The sequence below is a fragment of the Alternaria novae-zelandiae genome (genome assembly GCF_023758075.1).
Source record: "Alternaria novae-zelandiae strain BMP 2774 chromosome Unknown scaffold_11, whole genome shotgun sequence".
Classification (NCBI taxonomy): domain Eukaryota; kingdom Fungi; phylum Ascomycota; class Dothideomycetes; order Pleosporales; family Pleosporaceae; genus Alternaria; species Alternaria novae-zelandiae.
Genome location: NW_026056971.1, coordinates 1167431 through 1186964, shown reverse-complemented (window position 1 = coordinate 1186964; position 19534 = coordinate 1167431). Strand labels below are relative to the sequence as shown.

The window sequence follows — 19534 nt, the reverse complement described above, 5'->3', positions numbered from 1 at the left end:
ACATGCCCAGACCGATGACGACAGCGGCCAAGCTGTCGGGTGTGACACCGGGCTGCTTCGGCGCGGTTCTCGCGTTGTCAGATGCGGCTCTCGCTAGCGCGGTCGCTCCCGACGTGGATGACCATCAGACGTCACCAAGACCCTTCTCCGCATCGCGTTGCATCGTTTGATAGGAACGGCAGCGTGGGAAGGCTGCGCATCGTCCGGAAGGACCCAGCGTGCCGCACTTGCGCGTTTCGCGAAACACCAGCTCGGTTCCTTTACTAACAGCTTCATCTATACGGCATCTAGGGAGGCCCACATACCTGAAGTGGATAAAAGTACCATTCCGTCTCCACGCCTCCACGAGACCCTGCCTCCAAGTCCAGCCATCATTGGGTGCACAGTCCCCGTTAAAGTGCGGACGCATTCTACGATACGCTACTACCAGCTACTGTCTTGGTCCGCGTGCGATGTGCGTTGATACGTAATTCTCCATGTCCTTGGTTTCCTCCACGCTGCGCTGTGACCAGTCTATCGTTCTTTCCCGCATCTATTTATCCTCTCAACTTAGCCCTCATCAAACGTCTCCATTGACAAGTTCGTTTCTTGGTCGCATCTTCCTCGTCACTTCAATTCCCCCGTCTCGACAACCCTCACTCGGTACATGCAGGCGTAAGTGCTTGGTCTCCCTCTAACCATGGATCACAAAGACGTCCCTTCTGCCCACGGCAACCTTCCCATGCAACATACACACGACCTCGACAACAAGCCCAAAGCTCTCAATGATCTGCCCGTATCTGCCCAGCGACCTACAGTAGCCCTTGCAGCAGACCCTACTCACGATCCGGAAGACCCTTTGCGACAAAAGAAGCACGGAGACCCCGAAAAGCTCGAAACCTCCTCCGAACACGACACGAACCTAGGCGACGTATCCGATATCCAGAATGCAAGCAAACGCCCCACAAGCAGTGCAGGAACGAAGAAACTCAACACAACACAAACTGTCATCATCTTCATGACCAATGAGATCGGCATCGGTATCTTGTCATTGCCAGCCGCTCTGAACACCCTTGGGTTCTTCCCGGGTATCATTGCCATTGTCGGTATGGGGATGCTTAGCTTGTACACTGCCTACAATCTCGTTCAGTACTGGCGCAAGTATCCTTACATGCTCAACATTGTCGACTACGGACGCGTCCTCGGCGGTCCCTGGCTCGAAGCTGTCTTTGCCATTGGCTTCCTCATCAACATGGCTCTCATCAGCGCATCGGCAGTGGTCACTATTTCGATCGGTCTCAACACCGTCAGCGAACACGCGACCTGCACGGTCGCCTTCTCGGTCGTTGCGGCCATTGCCATGTGGGCCATGTGCGTACCGCGTAGTATGCGTTTCGTGTCATGGGCATCGTGGCCCTGCACCATCTCCATCTTCTCGGCCGTCATGTTCGTCATGATTGTGCTTGGTGTTCAGGGTCCCCGCAATGCGGGAGCACCTCTCAACCTGAAAGCTATCGGAAGTCCCACCTTCACTGAAGCTGTCGCGGCGTTCCTGAACATCGCCTTTGCTTTCAGCGGCAATCAAGCGTTCCCGACTGTCCTTGCTGAGATGGAGGACCCCTCTCGCGACTACCCACGCGCTGTCACCATTGAGAAGTGCGCCACTACCACTATCTACTGCATCGTCGCTGCGGTCGTCTACGCCCTTTCCGGTGAATCCGTCGCTTCGCCAGCGCTCGGATCTCTCCAACCCTTGATGGCAAAGGTCGCTTACGGAATCATCTTTGTTGGACTCCTTGGCACTGGTTTGGTGTTCGGCATGACCGCCGCGCGCTACCTGCACGTCTTCTTCCTGCGCGAGATCGGCACTCGCCAGGCCAAGAAAGATGGAAGCTTCAACGCTGAAGTCTCATCTAGCGCGTCCGGGTCGTCGCGTGGCCGCCGCGCTTCCATCGCAATGGGTGACGTCGGTAACAAGACTGAATGGGCTGTCTGGATCTTCTCGGTTACCCTGTTCTGGGTCGTCGTGTGGATCCTCGCCAACGCCATTCCGGTGTTCAGCTCCCTTCTCAACATTTCCGCCGCGCTTCTGCTATCATGGTTCACCTGGGGTGTTACTGTGCTTTTCTGGTTCCATCTCAACTGGAACGGCAAGTGGCGATCAAGTACAAAGAAGCTTGCGACGGCCGCTCTCAACGTGTTCATCATGTCGGTCACGCTCTTCATGATGGTACCTGGCATGTACGCCAGTATCCGCGCTTTGATGAACACGTTTGCCACAACAGATGTCAACGGCGCATTTACATGTGCAGACAACAGCATCTTGTAAAGACTTTATGTTTTCCAGTATATATGAATTAAGCTTTTACGTTCACCGGCTACGAAGTAGTCTACCTTCAAAATTTCGCTCTTGTTCCCTTGACAGTCTCGCCACATTGTCCAGTTTGCCTACAGATGCTAACTCGACGCGTCGCAAAACGCAAGACATCGAGATTGATGCGCGTTGTTGTCTTCCAGTGACAAGTGAACGCGACTGCCTTTTCGGGGGATAGGTCCCGGCCACCACCGAGGAACGACCGCGACTACCAACGACAACCGCTGAACGTACATTTAGGTCCTAGTATATGCCTCCGGAAGATATCAAGACGTTCCTTACACTTCTGACACTGGTTTGGCAGGTCTCGGTCGTGAGTACCCACATAACAGAACGTGGTCGAGGCATGACATCACCCGCGCATCATCCCGACATCCACTTCAAACATCCCGCCGTTTTGCCGCCTATACATTAGGGTCATATGATTCTATTCCCAAACTTGTGGTACCCATGCAGGAACAACCGCTGCGTATAGGCCGGAAATGAATGTAAGAATCATCGCCGCATCATACAAGGTGCTCGCCATGATGCCGACGACTTGCCGTGTCGTCGATCTACATGCTGCGCGAGTATAACAATAGATATTAGGACGCGCTGTCTCGATTTCAGTCCCAAGCAAGATTCTTTTGTCGTACTAGAACCCCAGTACTATCGAATCGCAAAGATGCAGCACGTCCTCCAAGCAGGTCTATCCTCTGGGATGTCAGCCGTCACTGGCATCCACAGCGGCAAGCATACCAAGCCTAACCCGGTCGACCCTTCCTTTGATGGTCTCGCAGCCGTCATGCCAGAAGACTGGATCCCAACCGCCGACAAAAAGTTCACATACAAGGGCAAGAACGGAGATGTCTACGCTCCGCAACTGTGCATCGGCGCCTGGCCTTGGGGCGACACTTCAACCTGGCACTGGAAGCACGAGGAAGAGCCACATGTCGCCGCAGCATGGAAGCACTGCGTTAGCAAAGGGGTCAACTTCATCGACACCGCGCAAGTCTACGGCACAGGCATGAGCGAGACAATCTGCGGAAGACTAGTCAAGGACATGCCAAGAGACAGCTTCGTCATGCAAGACAAGTACTTTGTCGTACCCCAAGCAAAAGACGTCCTCCACCCCACCATGGCCCCCCTCAAGAAGCTCGAAACCTCACTCAAGAACTTCGGCCTCGATTACATCGACATATACCTCGTGCATGGCCCCATTCACCTTCAAACCATCCCCATGATCGCCAAAGGCATGGCCGAGTGCGTGGAAAAGGGCATGACCAAGACCGTTGGAGTGGCAAACTACAGTCTCGCAGACATGATAAAGATGCAAGACGAACTAGCCAAATACGGCGTTCCCCTCGCCATCAACCAAGTCGAGTTCTCCGTCCTCCGCCGCGAACCAGAACTTTCTGGTCTCCTCCAGACCTGCAAAGAACGCGGTATTGTCTTGCAGTCCTACTCCTCGCTCGCCCAAGGTCGGCTTACGGGTAAATACACATCTGACAACCCGCCGCCAAAGTCATACCGCTTCTCCAGCTACGATATGAAGGACATTGAGCCTGTCAACGCGGTGCTGAAGAAGATTGCGGATAAGCGCGGTGTACCTCAGAGTGCTGCTGCGCTGAACTACAATATGTGCAAGGGTATTACGCCGGTATGTGGTGTGAGGAAGGAAGAGCAGGCTGTTAGCAATTGTGCGGCGCTGGGGTGGAGGTTGAGTAATGAGGAGATTAGGGAGATTGACAGGGTTAGCTTTCAGGGACATACTACGAGTCTGTGGCAGCAGGGTTAGATGGAAATGGGTCACGCTGGTTCGGAACTGAATGAGCAATCACGTAGCTCCGTATGAGTGTGCTGAAGTATTGAAATTCTACGCCTATCTCAGTAGCGAAACGAAGGCCTACTTCATGTGCATGTCGTTGATGAGCAGTTAAACTCGGGTGCTATCCGACCTTATCACAGAGGCTACATTCTGTATCAAGAACCCTGGAAACCGATTCTTATATACCCATACCTTGTATTCCTTCTTGTAGCGGTGACAGTGAGCAGGGATGCCGGCCCGACGGTTGGACTGAGTAATATCGTCCATCCACGGCCCAGATGCCTCGTACTTGACTATCATATCCACGTCAAGCTCCTTGCTGTAAGAGTGAATCCATAATTCCTCCACAGATTTCCCGAGAAACTTGCTCCATCGGCGCTGAGAGGTAGTGGAACTGTTCAAGTCGGCAGATCGAACTCGAGAGTGCTTGATTAGTTCTTGGAACTGCGTGTCGAGATCCAATGCTCGCTTGCTAAGCGTTCTTGGATAGTAGTACGAGCGGAACAAGTGGTTGACAGGGCGGACAGAGCTGATGCCGCTAAGCTTGACGGCAAATTCCGGGTGCCTTTTGCATACTCGAATAAGCGGAGCTATGTTAACGCGAGGGAAGGTTTCATCGCAGCGGAAGGTGAAGGAGGTACTACCGACCAAGGAGTGTCCTTTATGCGGTAACAGAAATGTCTCCATGTAGGCGGCGAGGTATCTGAGAGGGACTCGATGTGTGAAGTGCTGGTATTGCAATGGAAGCGCTTCTTGCCGAATCTGGTAGTTGACCTGGCAGAGATGGAAGTAGGTCCGATATCCGATCTCATGCACCGAATGTGATCCGCGAGTAAAGCTCTCGTGTCCAATTTTTTTGCAGTATGAGTATATCGTGTTGCGCAATTCTGCAGTGAATGTTAGCGCACTGGTATTTGTCGACCTAAAGAGTTGCTGCTTTACCTCCGGGTAGATCCATAAAGCCGAGCTTTGTCGCATCTTGTTTGGTACCAAGTCGGCGCAGTGAGTGCGTGTTTTCTGTCTGCATGGCGACTGCGAGATGGTGCGGGTCGAGGCTGAAGTTTGGTTGTAGTTGTGTGCTGTGGTAACCGGTGGGAGTTGATACGTATGACTGAAGAACCTGGTGAGAGAGTGACCTCGGGGGCGTCCGCCATAATGCGCTAGTCCATATTGGTAAGTTTATTCACACATTCGCGCATTGGTCGAAGGGAACGCTTCGTCACTATGATTACGCAGACTCATAATATGATTGGTCTACTGTCTTGGTCGTGATACCGCCGAACCATGGACGGACGCAATGATGGTTCGTGGTAGCGGACCTGCCGAAGACATAGGCGTACACCATCCTAGATAAAGTCAACATGCACCCTCCAATATTCACGCCACAACCTTCCACATTCAACAAATTCCGACGTCGATCGCACCGTTAAACACACATCATGCTGACCGGCACTACTGGGTGTTTAGTAATACTACCATGGCTGATCTCACTTGCCGCATGCGACATTCTTTTTGGTAGGCAATCCATACCAGACTTGAGAAAATCAGATCATGAGTACTTGTACGGAGATCTTCATCATTCAGAAGACGCAGCAAATATCATGAAAGACATGTTCGAAGCACCCAGCCAACTCACCTGGCTCTTCATCTCCTTCAGCCTCATCGGACTCTCCACCTGCTATTCGCGCTCATTGGAGAAAACGAAGCACCAGCTTCTTCACTGCCTCTTAGCTACCAGCCTCATCGTGCGATTTTTAGCCATGTTCTCAGGTATGCTGCATTTGAAGCTGCGATCCCTAGACTGGATTATTCCCTGGCTTGCAATATCACCTTTGAACATCCTCGTCCTTACAGATTTCATTGACCTCCGTGCTTGGGAATGTACGTCTTTGGGAACATTCCTCAACAATGTTTGGGAAGGCGTGTCTGGTGATCCCGCAGCAACCGACCGCAACCATATCGTCAAGCCTCGATTCGACTGGACGATGATCTGGAATACGACAGAATTGGTATCAACCCAGGACGCGATCATTCGACTAGCCTACTACCACCTCTTCGAGAACGCGGTACGCGTCCTGTGCCTCCGATACTATCACCCACACAATGAAGGCGCGCCATACACTACGTATATCAACAACTCGGAGATCTTGACCGGGTTACTGGCGCTCCAGGTGGCGGCTTGGACGTACTGCAAGATGCGTGAGAACGCCAAAATGCTGGGAGACGTTGAGAAGGGAGCTGCTGCCCTGCAGATGGGTCCAATCGTTGCAGATCGTCTTTAGTCCCGGTGGATCGTGGCCTGCCAGTATTTGTTGATCGTCTGGTATCGTATATTCATTTTCCCGTATGTATGTCGCATATCGAAGATGGCCCGAGAATATTTGATGAGGTGCTCCGGCCTGACAGTTCCCGTGGTGGTGGATCGTGGTTGGCAATGACGTCGCGCGTTGGACATTTCCGCAAATCGTTAGGCTGCGATGTCTGGTCAAGCATGCACGTACCCGAAGAGCTTTGCGTTAGACAATAAAGGTATAGAGAATCAAATAATTCCGCCATGGACGCTCAAGTGACCGAAGCTTTTTCTTCGGCGATTTTCGCTAGTCCGAGATGAGCCCATTGACCGCGTGTGAACGGGTCACAGACAAACTTTCATGGCAACCTTAATCGACATGTAAGTTGCGCCAGACACATCACCTGCGCGCACCGTCCCGGCGACTACCGGCAGGCCGGACAAGATGCGGGCATGATGCCAGGCGCTGGAATTGTGAATCTGCCGCTGCAAGGCAGATAAGATAAGCCTCATCGAAAGTGGGGATCGAAGGCGCTGATCAGGGGCAAAGCACGTGCCCCACCCCGGTCATCTCAGTGTGATAGCAATCTTACCGACGACTTCATTCGCCCAATGCGTTTCATCGACCATTGAAAGGGTTTAGCCTTTGTTCTCACTCGATGCCGCAATCCTGACTGAAGAAACATATGAGCTAGCAGGTGCCCCAATAGACGGTTGTGCCGGTCTCTTTACTTTTGTGCGACTTGCCCACAGTACTTATTCCTAATACCCACGCACTCGCCGTGGTGGTGTGGAAGAGCAGCCATGTCGTTTTTGGGCGACCTTTTCAGTTGTGGTCGGGCGAGACGGACGCGTGAGACGTCAACAGAGCCGCTTGAAACAAACGACGCGACGCCCGAGCCCAGCAACGCGCATGGAACTACTGCAACCACCCTTCACCCCACGATTGAGAAGCCGAGCGACATCACCGCGCCCAATGAAGACCGTTTTGAGCGCGCCGCGAATCCAGTGAGCGCAAGTGTACGGTCTAGTGTTGAGAGTCGCGGCAGCAAGAACGATGATGTCGAGCTGGCTGTCATTTCGGAGAAGTCGAAACCAAGTGCAGGATGGATGGTCGAACAGAGGGTCCTAGTCACAGCTACATCCGCCACAAAGCAAGACACATCGTCAGTAGCCGAGGAGCAGGAGCCTTCGCAGCAACTCGACCAAAAGCACGAGGAACACCATGCTCGTGCAGTCACCCCGCCTGTTCGCTGCGCCACCCCTGAACAGGAGCCGTGGAACTCGACTCCCGTCGCCTATACCCAAGTCGAGCCTGAAGTCCACGACATTGCCGCCGCTGCGCCTGTGCGATGTGCGACACCTGAACCAGAAACCCGTGCGATCACCCCCGAGCAGCAACCCGAACCGAGTACCCCGTCTGTACACGATGAGACACCAGAACTGGCTATCGATGAAGTCACATCCACCAGTTCCGACGTTGACGATGTTGTTGAAGACATCCCGGCACCCAAGAAGACCGCACCACTTTGCTTCCTCGACATGCCGCCAGGTATGTTACTCCCTAGCCCATAAATGCACACACGCGCTAATATCACACAGAGATAAGGAACCGCATCTACGAGCGCATGAGCGAGGAGGTGCCCATCAGGATGTGCCGTCACGATGATCCGGCACTGGTCCAACGCGAAGGCGAAGCCACCCCGACCAAGCGGAGACAATACTACAACCTTACGCAGGTATGCCACCAGCTTCGCGAGGAGTTCCTACCGATATACGCGGAGAAGGCACACTACATCATCGACCTGTGGAGCCAGAAGTCGAACCTGGTCAAGATTGATTCGCTCAAGGGCCATGTCTCTTTGGACATCGATGCTGCGTGCTTCGACATGGAGCCCATTGACCTGTTGCCGCTCATCCGATGCCTTGTCCGCACGCGTCGCACCGATTGTCGTTTCACCTCCACAGAGGGAGTTGTCTTCCGCAGCATCTCTGAGATCGTCGGCGAGCTTAACAAGCTGCTACCAAACCCTGCCAACAGCAACCAAAGCTGGCTTACCGCAGTCAACGGGCCGATGAAGAGGATCGACTTGCACCTGTTTCCCCACGACGACATCCGACAATACTACCGATTCCGTGGTGCCGAGCCCCTGCTGCGCGTAGTCTACCCATCGGCCGTGAGTGAGGAGTGGATGAAGCGGGCCTCCAAGTCTGAGGGATACGAAGCGTACTTGCAAAAGACTGGATTGGACAAGTTCGAGATGCACGTCGTTATCGGCCACGCTTCTCGACGGACTACAAATGAAGGTCGCCTGCCGCTTGATTGGCGCATGAGCTACCAGCTATCGAGGCACTCCATTGACAGCCGCGCTCCCCGCATGTCTATGGATATCGCAGCTGCTCGCATGTCCATCGACAGGGCGCCTCGCATGTCATAATGACGAATTGATAATGTTTGGGGCGAATGCGCATCCTGCGCTTAGTGCTTACGTCCTGCACTTCACGTCAGAGCTGTATGCCATCTTGGGCATGGCTATTTATGATTGTAACAGGGCGCAGCGCTCATTTACTTGTAATGTTTTCTAGGGAGGGCAATCTGTTTGTAAGCGCATGGCCGCCCAGTGACGAACCACGCTCATCTGCAGTCGCTACGGGCGGCGTCATGGCATCATACCCTTTTATGTTTTCTATACCCCGAAATCGATCAAAAGTTATTTCCCTCATCTCCACCTTGAACATCTTGACCGACTCAAACACTGAAGAACAACCATCCGCCCAGAGATGTGTGCCATCCTACGACACCAGTGATCCACTCCAGCAAGATGTCACGCGCATTCTCAAAAGCCTCAAGAATGATATCCTCGGCATCACATTTCTACGTAACGAAGGCGTTCTACTCTCGCTGACTGCAGATCCCAAAGTTCTCTCAGCAGGAGGACCCAGTAAGCATCCTCTCTACTGGGTCATTTTAGTACACTTGACTTCATCGAAGCTATTCTGAACTGCTTTACATGAGACTTCAAGGCGCAAATGACGAACCTAGTATTCGCCGACGGTAGCAAGACGCCCAAAGAGATGTGGCTTGAGCAGGATGTAGGGACTCTACTAGAGCCGCTGTCACAACAGGAGATTGACAGGGTCAAGAATCAGCCTGCCGATCGGAAGGACTTGCTACTGACGCGTATGCGTGAGGATGAGAAGTGAGTCACGACGCCTCATTCTGTGAATTCTGTAGAACCAACGCTGACGACTTGAAGTTTGTTGGACGTCAACGGCGTGCTTGCCTGAGTGTCAGGCTGGGAATGCGTTGCGAGTTGCGATGAGATGGCACATGTGACGGCGGGAAAGTAAACCTTGTGGCGTCCAAAACCAAGCTTCCTCGTACAGATTGACACAAAAAGCCAAACTTGTTCGGATGCAAACCATATTTGACTACGCGCCGAAGAAAAAGCATGGCATTCGTAGATTACGACAGGATCGCCAGCACACAGCGGGCATGTGCCTGGACGCCTGAAAGTTTCAGACATCTGTGGCCCAAAGCATCTGTCGAAACCTTCTTATCTTGTCCTTCAACGAGATGTAGCGCCATGTTCGGCGTGGACTTGTACAAGTTGTGTCGAGAAGAAAATGTTGAAGTTGTGCATCACGACGGCATTTGCCTTTCATGAGGGGCAGTCACAAGGCACGGGGTCTAGCTCTGCAAACATCACCAATCGGCGTAACCTCGGCCCGCGACATCGCCCTTCCCTCTCGCCCTCATCCATTACTCCTGCAAGCCCATCCATCTTCAATCCACATCATGGTCCCCGCTTCACCTCTGCACAAAGTTTATCCGCACCACTTTGCCTCTACGATGGCTCATGATGGCCTGTCTCACTTGTGCGCTCGGTGGTGCTAATGCCTACCAAGCTTCCTTCTTAATTTCAAGAATTTCCCCGGATTTGCTTCGAAACACCGAAAGCCATCCCCACCAATGATATGGCGCGCACGCGGGTACTAGACGTGCTAGACTCGGAGTAGTACTACAAACGCTGGCTAGATATATACCCATGCTCGGCTCCTGTACAATCAGCACCATGCACTACTCCGCAAGGCGTAGGTGCTCTATCCTAATGGCGGAGCCAGCTCGATTTGGGTAACTAACGTGGAGTTTACAATACTACCACCGGGAAAGATGGTATTGTGATGGTGTGTGGTAACCATCTGCGCACACACGTGGGAAAGCAAGTACATTGCTATAAAGCCGTCTTGTACAATGGATCTACATGAGGTTTCCAGCTCGCTGTCTTCCATCAGTCAGCCTTCAAGATGCGGTTCTTAGCGACCGTCACTGCTCTGCTTCTGGCCCCTACGGCTGTTTTTGCAGCTTGGGGCTACACCGATGACGGCAAAAACTATGTTATCGATACGAACGCGAACCTAGTCGTCAAGGTCAGCAAGTCAAACGCCGACATGACTTCGATCAAGTACCGTGGCGTTGAGTACAACGGCCAGAATGGGAAGAATTCGCAGGTGGAATCTGGCCTCGCACCCGGCACCGTCACCATCCAGCAATACACCAACGTCATCAAGGTGACGATGAAAGTAGGAACGCTCGTTCACACTCTTGTCTTCCGCTATGGCAACCCCAACGTCTATATCTTCATGAACAAGAAAGACAGCAGCATCACTGTATCGCGATACATCCTTCGCATCCCGCCGAACATATTTACCAACAACATCAACGAAGACACGGACTGGGTTCCGGATGGCGCGACTGCCATCGAGTCAGGTGACATCAACGGGCTCAACGGTCAGACATGGTCCAAACATTACTCGGGCAAGCTGTATGGACGCACTATGGATTACGACTGGGTTGGATACACCAATCGAAACGTCGGCATGTACATGATTAGGTCAAACCACGAGAAGGCATCGGGCGGGCCATTCTTCCGAAGCTTGGTGCGCCGCGGAGGTAGTGGTGGCCCGGATCTCTATGATATCTACCACTACAACATGGGTACGTGAAGTCACCCTCGATCTAGACCAAGACATCTGCTAATGTGCTATAGGTCATACTGATGTGATGCGCTTTGGCCTGCAAGGTCCCTCCGTCCTCCACTTCACGGATAGCGGTGCCGCACCGAGCAACGCTCTCTTTGCTCGCAACGCTAACTGGGACTGGATGGACTCCCTTGGAATCGACGGCTGGGTTCCTGCTAGTCAACGTGGTGCCGTCGCTGGCGTTGGTTTGGCCAACGTAAAGAACGGCTACCAGTATGTTGTCGGTCTGAAGAGTGCCCAAGCGCAATACTGGACAATTGCATCATCCGGCTCCTGGAGAATCAGCAAGATCCTGCCAGGCTCGTACACGTTGACTGTATACAAGGGTGTAAGTACAGCCAGCCGTCAGCACTTTGATACAATGTGAACTCACTCGATCTTGTAGGAACTCGAGGTTCACACTAGCACTGTTACAGTCACTGCCGGAGGAACCGTAGCGCTGAACACGATCACCTGTAACGACCCGTCAGATACAGCTGTCATGTGGCGAATCGGCGAATGGGACGGCACACCTAAGGGTTTCCTGAACTTCGGCGACAGCCCCATGAAGCCTACATACATGCATCCATCCGATTCGCGGCTCGCCAAATGGGACGCTAGCAACTACATCGTGGGCACCAGTAGCGCCGGGAACTTCCCCGGCTACATGTGGAAAGACATCAACAACGACCACCTCGTCTACTTCCGCCTCAGCGATGCGCAACTAGCCAATGGCGCAAAGATCAGAATCGGTGTCACAGAGGGCATGTCTGGTGGAAGACCGGCGATTGCGGTAAATAGCTGGACCGCTGCTTTGCAGTCGGATAAGGGTCAGGGTGATACCAGAAGTCTGACTGTTGGAACCTACCGCGGCAACAACTACGTTTATGAATACAGTGTGCCGGCAAGTGCGTGGGTGAAGAGCGCGAGGGAGTATCAGATATTGAAGATCTCTGTCATTTCTGGAAAGACGTCTACGGGATATTTGAGTCCCAGTATCAGTCTCGACGCGATTGAGATGATCGCGGCCTAGATGAGTCGTCTTTCTGTTCATCTCCACAACTTCTCTTAGATACCAACGTACGCGCGGTAAGTACCAGATACATAGCGTATGCATAGCGTTATCAAAGCTCAAGTACTAGGAACTTGTCGCATTGCCCCATTGTGTCAGCTCGTCCGGTCCTGGGAAGGCTTCGCAAGTCCTGGGCTCCACGCAGAGTCTTCCGACCTATAAGCTGTTCTTAAGCCTTCCTACCCAGGAGCTGCTTTGGGTATTTCCAACACGTGAGCTAATGCTTAATATCCTAACTTCAGGACTGACGCGAGGGCTTGGTACCTCTACTAAACGCTATCTACTTAAAAACGGTTTTCGTCAACTGCAAAAGTAAACGTGGCGCTCAGTCTGCAACTTCAGTATGGCCATTTCCCGCGCTAGCATGGGCGTCCCGAGCCTTGGCAGCCACAACATATTGCAACCGCAGCTTACTCACTCGCGTCCACTTTGTCACGTCCTATGGTAACTACCCGCACCTTGTTGTTTGGTTGCAGGAAGAGCTGAAACCATGCAGGCTCCGCCACTCGAGCAACACGAACAGTCAAGTGCGTCGCGTAAAGCGCGCACTGCCTTGGATAAGACAAACTCGCCATTCGATGCGCAAAGGATGCGCCACAAAACAGACCTTATATCACAGACGAGGCCCCGATACCAGTCAATGCAGTCTCTTGGTTTGCCAGGCCAGTATCCTCAGGCTGCGGGCATACCTAGCTATGATTACCCCAGCCAAGCCTACCAGTCTGACTTCAGCTTTCGCACTGGTGATACTTTCGGTAATCAGACTGGTCCTGGTCAGTTTCCAGGTGAGCGATCTTTATGCATGTTCGCTAAGGCCGCCACTGACAATAGAAAAGACGCTAGACCCACACACTCTTATCAAGAGAACAACGTCGATCAAGTATATCGAGATCAGGCTTTCACAGCCAGCAAAGCGAATTGGTGGCTTGATCGACCTCGGCGAGATCATCGTAGCTCTCTCAGATCTTTCCATAGATGCACCATACTGACGTGTGTTAGGTGAATACGCGGAGATGATCGTTGACTTCGTCACAAAGCGGTTCCGCAAAGCCAAGGACAAGAACAAAAGCGAGATGCGAGATCTTGAAGAGGATCTGTGGAAGTTCTTGCAGCAGGATCACCTTCGCAAATACGAATTGCAGGTGGGCCAGCTTTATGATGACTGGAACGATTTCATCGACACTCAATCCGCCACCGAGGAGTTGCAAGAGGAGTCGGTTGACATGCCAATCGAGGGCAATCCTGCTGAGCCCGAAGCCATAATGGAAGCCATAGATAACGTGGATGGCAACGCCAAAGCTCAGGCTGATGCCGATGCTCTCTTCAAGGCCCAACAAAAGCTCGAACGGACCAAAGAGGAGCTTGCATGGACTCAAGGTGAGCTTACAAGGACCAGAGGGGAGCTGGCCAAGCTTCAACATGAGAAACTCGAGACAGAGAAGAAGAGCACTGAACCCAAGTTACTCCCATCTGACAGGCCCGCCCAACACGCCTCATCAGCAGCATCGCAGGCTGAAGATCGGACCACGAGACCTGAAGAGCAAGGCTCGACGACAGCTAGCCAGATCATCGGCTTGAGGACAGCGATTTCTCAGTTTCCAGAGCTTCTCGGTCAAACAGAGAAGTCGAGCGGCTCGCAGAGTATCGTCTTCGAACCGCTAGGTCATGATACAGCCTCATCGCGTAAACGTCCCAGACAGTACATGAATGATAGCTCACCTGATGCCACGTCAGGTCTTGACGGAGAGTCAGAAGCAAGGCGACTCGATCGACCACGCCTACAATTTCGCCAAAGCTCTAGGCTTGCAGGTGCCCACTCACGAGAGCTCACAGGTAACGTATCTGCATCCCGTAGGGCTTCAGAAGGCTTAAGTGAAGCCCGTTCGCAACGAAGTCAAACTCAAATTACCATCAGCGACGAGGCATCGTCAGATGAGCGAGTGAACGATGAACCCTTACCCCGTCAAAACAAAAGGCGTACGGGCACTAGACCAAAGAAGAGTCGGGAGGCTCGTCTCGTACGGTATATCTTTGTAGTCCCCGCGAGTGATGGCGGAAGGCCCACGTATAGGCAACTTCGTGACTTCCCTCCACATATTGCAGACTCTTTGGTCGCTGCTATAGTCGCTGAATGTAGCCAGTCAGATCTTGGAAGGATGCATTATGCCAGATACTTGGCCAAAGAGAACCAAACGCGGTCTTTGAAAGCGGTCAAGTGCATGGTCACGACAGTGCTGGCTAGAAGCACGCTTGGAGGACTGCCAAGAAAGGATCCGTCCTACTGCTGCGCGACCTGCCAAAGAACCCCGAACCGCGTCTGCTGTTTTCTGCAAATGTACGAACAGGATGGCTACAGCGAGGCGATGCTCTTTGTATACCCGAAGCGCGATACGTCGGCTTCCTGGCAAAGCTTGGAATTCTGGATGATGTGATCACTATCTTACTTGTCATAGCTTTCTCGAGCCACCTTCACCTTTTCATCATTCGGTTCATTTAGTCGTTCTCTTGCTTTCCTCAAGCGGGTACTGAATATCTCTTGCTCGTCTGAGCGGGTTTGCTTGGTCTCTAAAACGTTTCCTCACGTTTGCTAGTCCTTGACTCCACTTTACGTCAGTCTATCGCTCGTCATCAAAGCGGTCTATCTGCTTGGTTCTACTGGGTTTTAGTTCTGCTTCTTCTTCTCTCTCCATGACTTGCGCGTGGAATCAACATACATATGGAAGTAGCGTAGAAGTAGCAAATGCGTAACGTCGTCGAATTGGTGTACTCAGCTTTCAATCATCGTATCGCACCATTATGTCAGCCTTGTGCCTAATCTAGGTAGGCATTCACGCGCTTCTCTCATAGACAGGCTCACATGTCTGGTAAGCAGCATAACCCTTAATTCGGTTCACCGGTGTCACTATCTAACATTGACCAGCCACAACAACCATATCCAACGCTATTTCTCCCAAGCGCCTGCCTGCGCGTCTGGCAGACAGCTCAGATGAAGAAATAGAAGTGGTGCCCCGCTACAACACCCCTTCCGACATTCAAGGTATCGAAGCATCTTCGCGGATGCAACAAGTGCTCAGGTTGCCCGACGCGACTGTCGTTGTGCAGACACAAATTGGCTATTATCCCCCAGTGTCAAGTCAGAGTCTCCAGTATCCCCCATTTGCGCAGTATGGGTATCAGCAGACACCAATGCCTGTGGCATATGGCTACTCAGTGCCTCAAGGAGGCGTCTATGGCTACAACGCGCCCGCCTACATGACGCCATACCCTCCAATCTTTTCGACACCCTATCATGTGCCGCAGTCGTTCCCGCATTCAGATTCGACCACCACAGTGCGCCCTTCTCGTTACCTTGTCGAGGATGACTCTGGCTCTGAGCCTGATGTCTCCGGACCAAGTCAGACCAGAGTGCGCCCTGCTCGTCGCGTCGTCGACACCTTTGACTGATATTATATCACCTTGCGCGCTATTTGATCCATCTGTAGAACCATCGCAAACTTTGCCAGAGTATGGGTACTCCAGTCGCATCGTCTCCATCAGCAGTTACGATGTAAGCTGTAGCTATGTATGGACGTAAACAGTCACAGTCCCATCAAACCCAGAGCAAGTGTTGGCGCAGCTATCAGTACCATGCAGACTGCCACCGCACAGGTGTGCTTTACTCTAACTCAGCCGGTGATCACTGATCTAGCATGAACAACCAGACAATCGAGGAGCGCTTGAACGCGACGGTCCCAGTGCCCAACCCACAAACAATGGACATCAAGCACGCGATTGGAATAAAGCTTGCGATTTTCTCCTGCACAGAGCCTGACCTGATTCACACTCCCGAAGTCCGCTCTGAACCAACGTGCAACCGAGCCAATACTACGACGCCACTAGCATGACTGGAAACGATATCAAAGGGAAGTTCCAACGAAGGTCAGCAAGCCAGAAGGAACGTGCGGATGAAGTGACTCAGTTTGTGGGAAAGTTGGCCAACCAGAAGGAGGAGTTGGACAGAATGGTTGCCCAGGGTCTCTTAGACATCAAATCAGAGAACATCTACGTAAGGTATGCTTCCCGAATGCATTACCACGATCTAACTTACAACAAAGGCCAACGTGACCAGTCTCGACGATATTGGGCCCCTGGGTTCCTTTGAGGAGTGGACGATGAAACTAAATAACCAGTCTTCCGCCGCCCCAGAGGGTACCACTGCGCTAGTTCATATAACCGTTCCACCAGCCAGGAAGGCGCGGGCCGCCTCGGTCCTCCTCCAAGAGGCTATTACCGAATTGAAAGGACTACCCAAGTACACCGACTCCATTTTGAAGAATGAAGAGTTGGAAATCACGCAACGTTACGAGATGCTGGTAGCAGCAGATGATTGGTACGGCAGCATGCTAATCCAGGCGGCTGAGCTTTATCTGGAGCCAGCGGAGAGAACAATCAGTTCCTTCATCGACGCATACAAAGAGCAAGGAAAGGACCTTGATCAAGAACTCCTGCAGGAATTCGACAACCAAAGTCCCGAGCAGAAGATACAGATGATGTTGGATCACCGGGTCGCTACTTTCGCAACCACTGCCGATAATCGCGAGATATCAACCTTTCGCAAAAATGTCCTCATGCTGCTCATGTTTACACAAAGCAGATGGAAGTCAGAAATGGAAGACTGCCTTAAGGAGCTTCGTGGTGTTCTCCCTTTAACTGAGACGATCTAGTCAGGGACGGAGCGAATCGCGGAGGGAATGCCTTGCGCTGCCTTTCGTGTGTTAACGTACAATGAATTGAGAGATCGTTGAGTCAATCGAAGATGACGGATTTAGTGGGTTGATACGAGGTTGCCGCATACAAAGCATCAGATGTCAACAAGTGAGTGATGTTTGAGACAACGTATGCTTCAGGCCTAAAATATGTTTTTTTTTGTTTTATGTAGCTTCGACATATACCCGAACTTGAAAGCACACTGAAGGTGCCCTGTATATCTAGTCGCATAGACAACCAGTGAAGTTGTTTAATGACCTGCAGTTCTCATGACTCGATTGTCCATCGTCGAGCTGATGTGAACATCATGCGCAAGTTCGACTTGCTGATAGAGAATGAGCCTATAGATTACATCAGCTCTATCATCATGAGCTATCTTCTACCGTATATCTACCTAGACTGTCCTCATCGAATGGTGTCGTGTTTGTGGACATCATGCCACGCTTGCACTGTTTCGTCGTCTTCAACGACGGCGTTATTGAACTCCAAGGCGGCTTCGACGTCCACGATCTCGACTTTTATGTCGTCGCGCCCCAGGGCTATCAACCGCTCCAGAATCTTCCGTGCTGCGATAGCTCAGTTGGCGTGGGCATCTGCCACCGACATATCCGCTAGAATAATTACAGTCTTGTTGTACTCGCTGTCCGGACCGGGTGTCTTGAAGGATTTTCGGATGACTACTTCGACATCGTAGTAGCGAACCGAGGCTTCCCGCAGTATCTGATGAACTTCAAGCACAAAGCCGCCGGCTAGCCACTCGCGGAAGCCTTGATGCCGGGTTGTGTGGATGCCGAGTTGTGTGTACTGGCAGTCGCGGCATGCCGGGAGAGCATACGCGATACGATGATCTCGTATCTAGAAGAGGAAATGGTGTCATGGTGGTTAAATGAAGGAGGGGGTTGTCTGCAGGTTGCGCGAGACGCCGCAGCTGTGTCCGATGGGCTTGTGAAGTATTTGCGTCGTGCAGTGACCAGTGCAAGCTAGAAGAGTCTAGCGATTTTGCGCGGCGGGTTGAGCGTGGTCGGAAGAGACCCGCCTCGTTGCTTCGTTGTCTCTTATGATCGCTCATGGTGCGTCTCCGTAATCGGCCCCACAGATTGTAATGGTAGCGGAATTGTTACCCAGAGTTGGAACGGAGGATCTCAGGCTGGAGAGATTGATCAATCCTCGAATGCAAAGCTCCTTTGGCTTTGAGACCGTTTTGGGAAGCCACGGCTCTGGGGCGCACGAGCGAATCCTACGTTAGCAAAGCAAGTACGATTGGAGGCTTGTCACTTCCGCTGTTGCGATAGGTAAATTTGTATGATGACAAGAGCACACCGTTTGCAGACCAGTCTCAGTGGGCCCAGCGAGACAGCGAGCTCTCTGATAAGTTTGTGCCCACGCTGTACATGCGCGCATATGTCGACAAGTAGGGCAACCCTCCCAGCCAGCAGGACATTGAGCTGATCGTCGACCACCTACGCCTGCATATTTCCGGAGACCCCCGATCAGCCCAACAGAACGCCACCATCGACAGCCAGACTCGTGGACACACCAGCGCTGCTGAGATCAAGCAACGTCGTCACCGCGACCTTGGGCGCCAGATTCGTGCCGAGCGCATTGAAACGTTTTGCGAGGCGGTAGATCGAAATCTGCTCCAACACAACCCTGACAGTGGCAGTAGCCAGTCGGTCGTGAACAATCCCTTCAAGTATTTTGGGGTCACCAGCCACCCTCACCGCCGCATGAACCAGCATGCTTCGCAAAAGTCTACCAATTGCATCATGGCGCTGTCACCAACGTCGGCAAGTATCTGAAGTCTGAAGGATCGATAACACGCAGCTACGAAACCAAAAGCTACACAATCTGCCATGTGGCGGACGAAATGGAGTATCGGCTGAGCGAGGAACTCTTCTGCCGAATGGGTGGAGGATCCTATTACACCGGCCGGGGCTTCAACATCGCAAAAGCTGGTTCGGCGAGCTCTGGTGACTTGGGTGAAACCAATTTCCGCAACGGCGCCGAGCAATGGGCAGTGTGTCGCGACTGGCGAATGAGACACACATCTTACAGCGTACGGTGAGCGACAATGGCGACCGGCGGCTTGTCTATGGCTCCGCATACGCGGCGATCGAACGGACAATATTGGACGAGTCTGAGAAGATCAAGCGCGAGCTGGACGAGGAAGACGAAGTTCTTGTTGAGGCGTCGTTTGTGGTGTGAGATTCGATATCTTTATCGCGATCACATCGCCTACCATCT

The 19534-nt window shown here is 52.4% G+C and overlaps 6 protein-coding genes across 6 annotated transcripts; all 6 read left to right on the top strand.

The window, feature by feature from the left end:
* Positions 1-679: 679 nt before the first annotated feature.
* Positions 680-2308, top strand: J4E88_006152 (uncharacterized protein; the record flags this gene model as incomplete). The annotated part of the gene is made up of 1 exon (XM_049399782.1): positions 680-2308. One exon carries the CDS (start codon positions 680-682, stop codon positions 2306-2308), a length of 1629 nt encoding a protein of 542 aa, XP_049254795.1.
* Positions 2309-3017: 709 nt separating this feature from the next.
* Positions 3018-4130, top strand: J4E88_006151 (uncharacterized protein; the record flags this gene model as incomplete). The annotated part of the gene is made up of 1 exon (XM_049399781.1): positions 3018-4130. One exon carries the CDS (start codon positions 3018-3020, stop codon positions 4128-4130), a length of 1113 nt encoding a protein of 370 aa, XP_049254794.1.
* Positions 4131-7254: 3124 nt separating this feature from the next.
* J4E88_006150 (uncharacterized protein) lies at positions 7255-8888 on the top strand (the record flags this gene model as incomplete). The annotated part of the gene is made up of 4 exons (XM_049399780.1): positions 7255-7259; positions 7281-8002; positions 8053-8129; positions 8190-8888. 4 exons carry the CDS (start codon positions 7255-7257, stop codon positions 8886-8888), a joined length of 1503 nt encoding a protein of 500 aa, XP_049254793.1.
* Positions 8889-10758: 1870 nt separating this feature from the next.
* J4E88_006149 (uncharacterized protein) lies at positions 10759-12505 on the top strand (the record flags this gene model as incomplete). Its single annotated transcript, XM_049399779.1, has 3 exons — positions 10759-11449; positions 11502-11821; positions 11879-12505. 3 exons carry the CDS (start codon positions 10759-10761, stop codon positions 12503-12505), a joined length of 1638 nt encoding a protein of 545 aa, XP_049254792.1.
* A 1052-nt stretch (positions 12506-13557) lies between these two features.
* J4E88_006148 (uncharacterized protein) lies at positions 13558-14416 on the top strand (the record flags this gene model as incomplete). The annotated part of the gene is given in 3 exon segments (XM_049399778.1): positions 13558-13563; positions 13582-14206; positions 14259-14416. 3 exon segments carry the CDS (start codon positions 13558-13560, stop codon positions 14414-14416), a joined length of 789 nt encoding a protein of 262 aa, XP_049254791.1.
* Positions 14417-16424: 2008 nt separating this feature from the next.
* J4E88_006147 (uncharacterized protein) lies at positions 16425-17247 on the top strand (the record flags this gene model as incomplete). Its single annotated transcript, XM_049399777.1, has 2 exons — positions 16425-16589; positions 16639-17247. The coding sequence occupies 2 exons, from the start codon at positions 16425-16427 to the stop codon at positions 17245-17247; spliced, it is 774 nt and encodes a 257-aa protein (XP_049254790.1).
* Positions 17248-19534: the final 2287 nt, after the last annotated feature.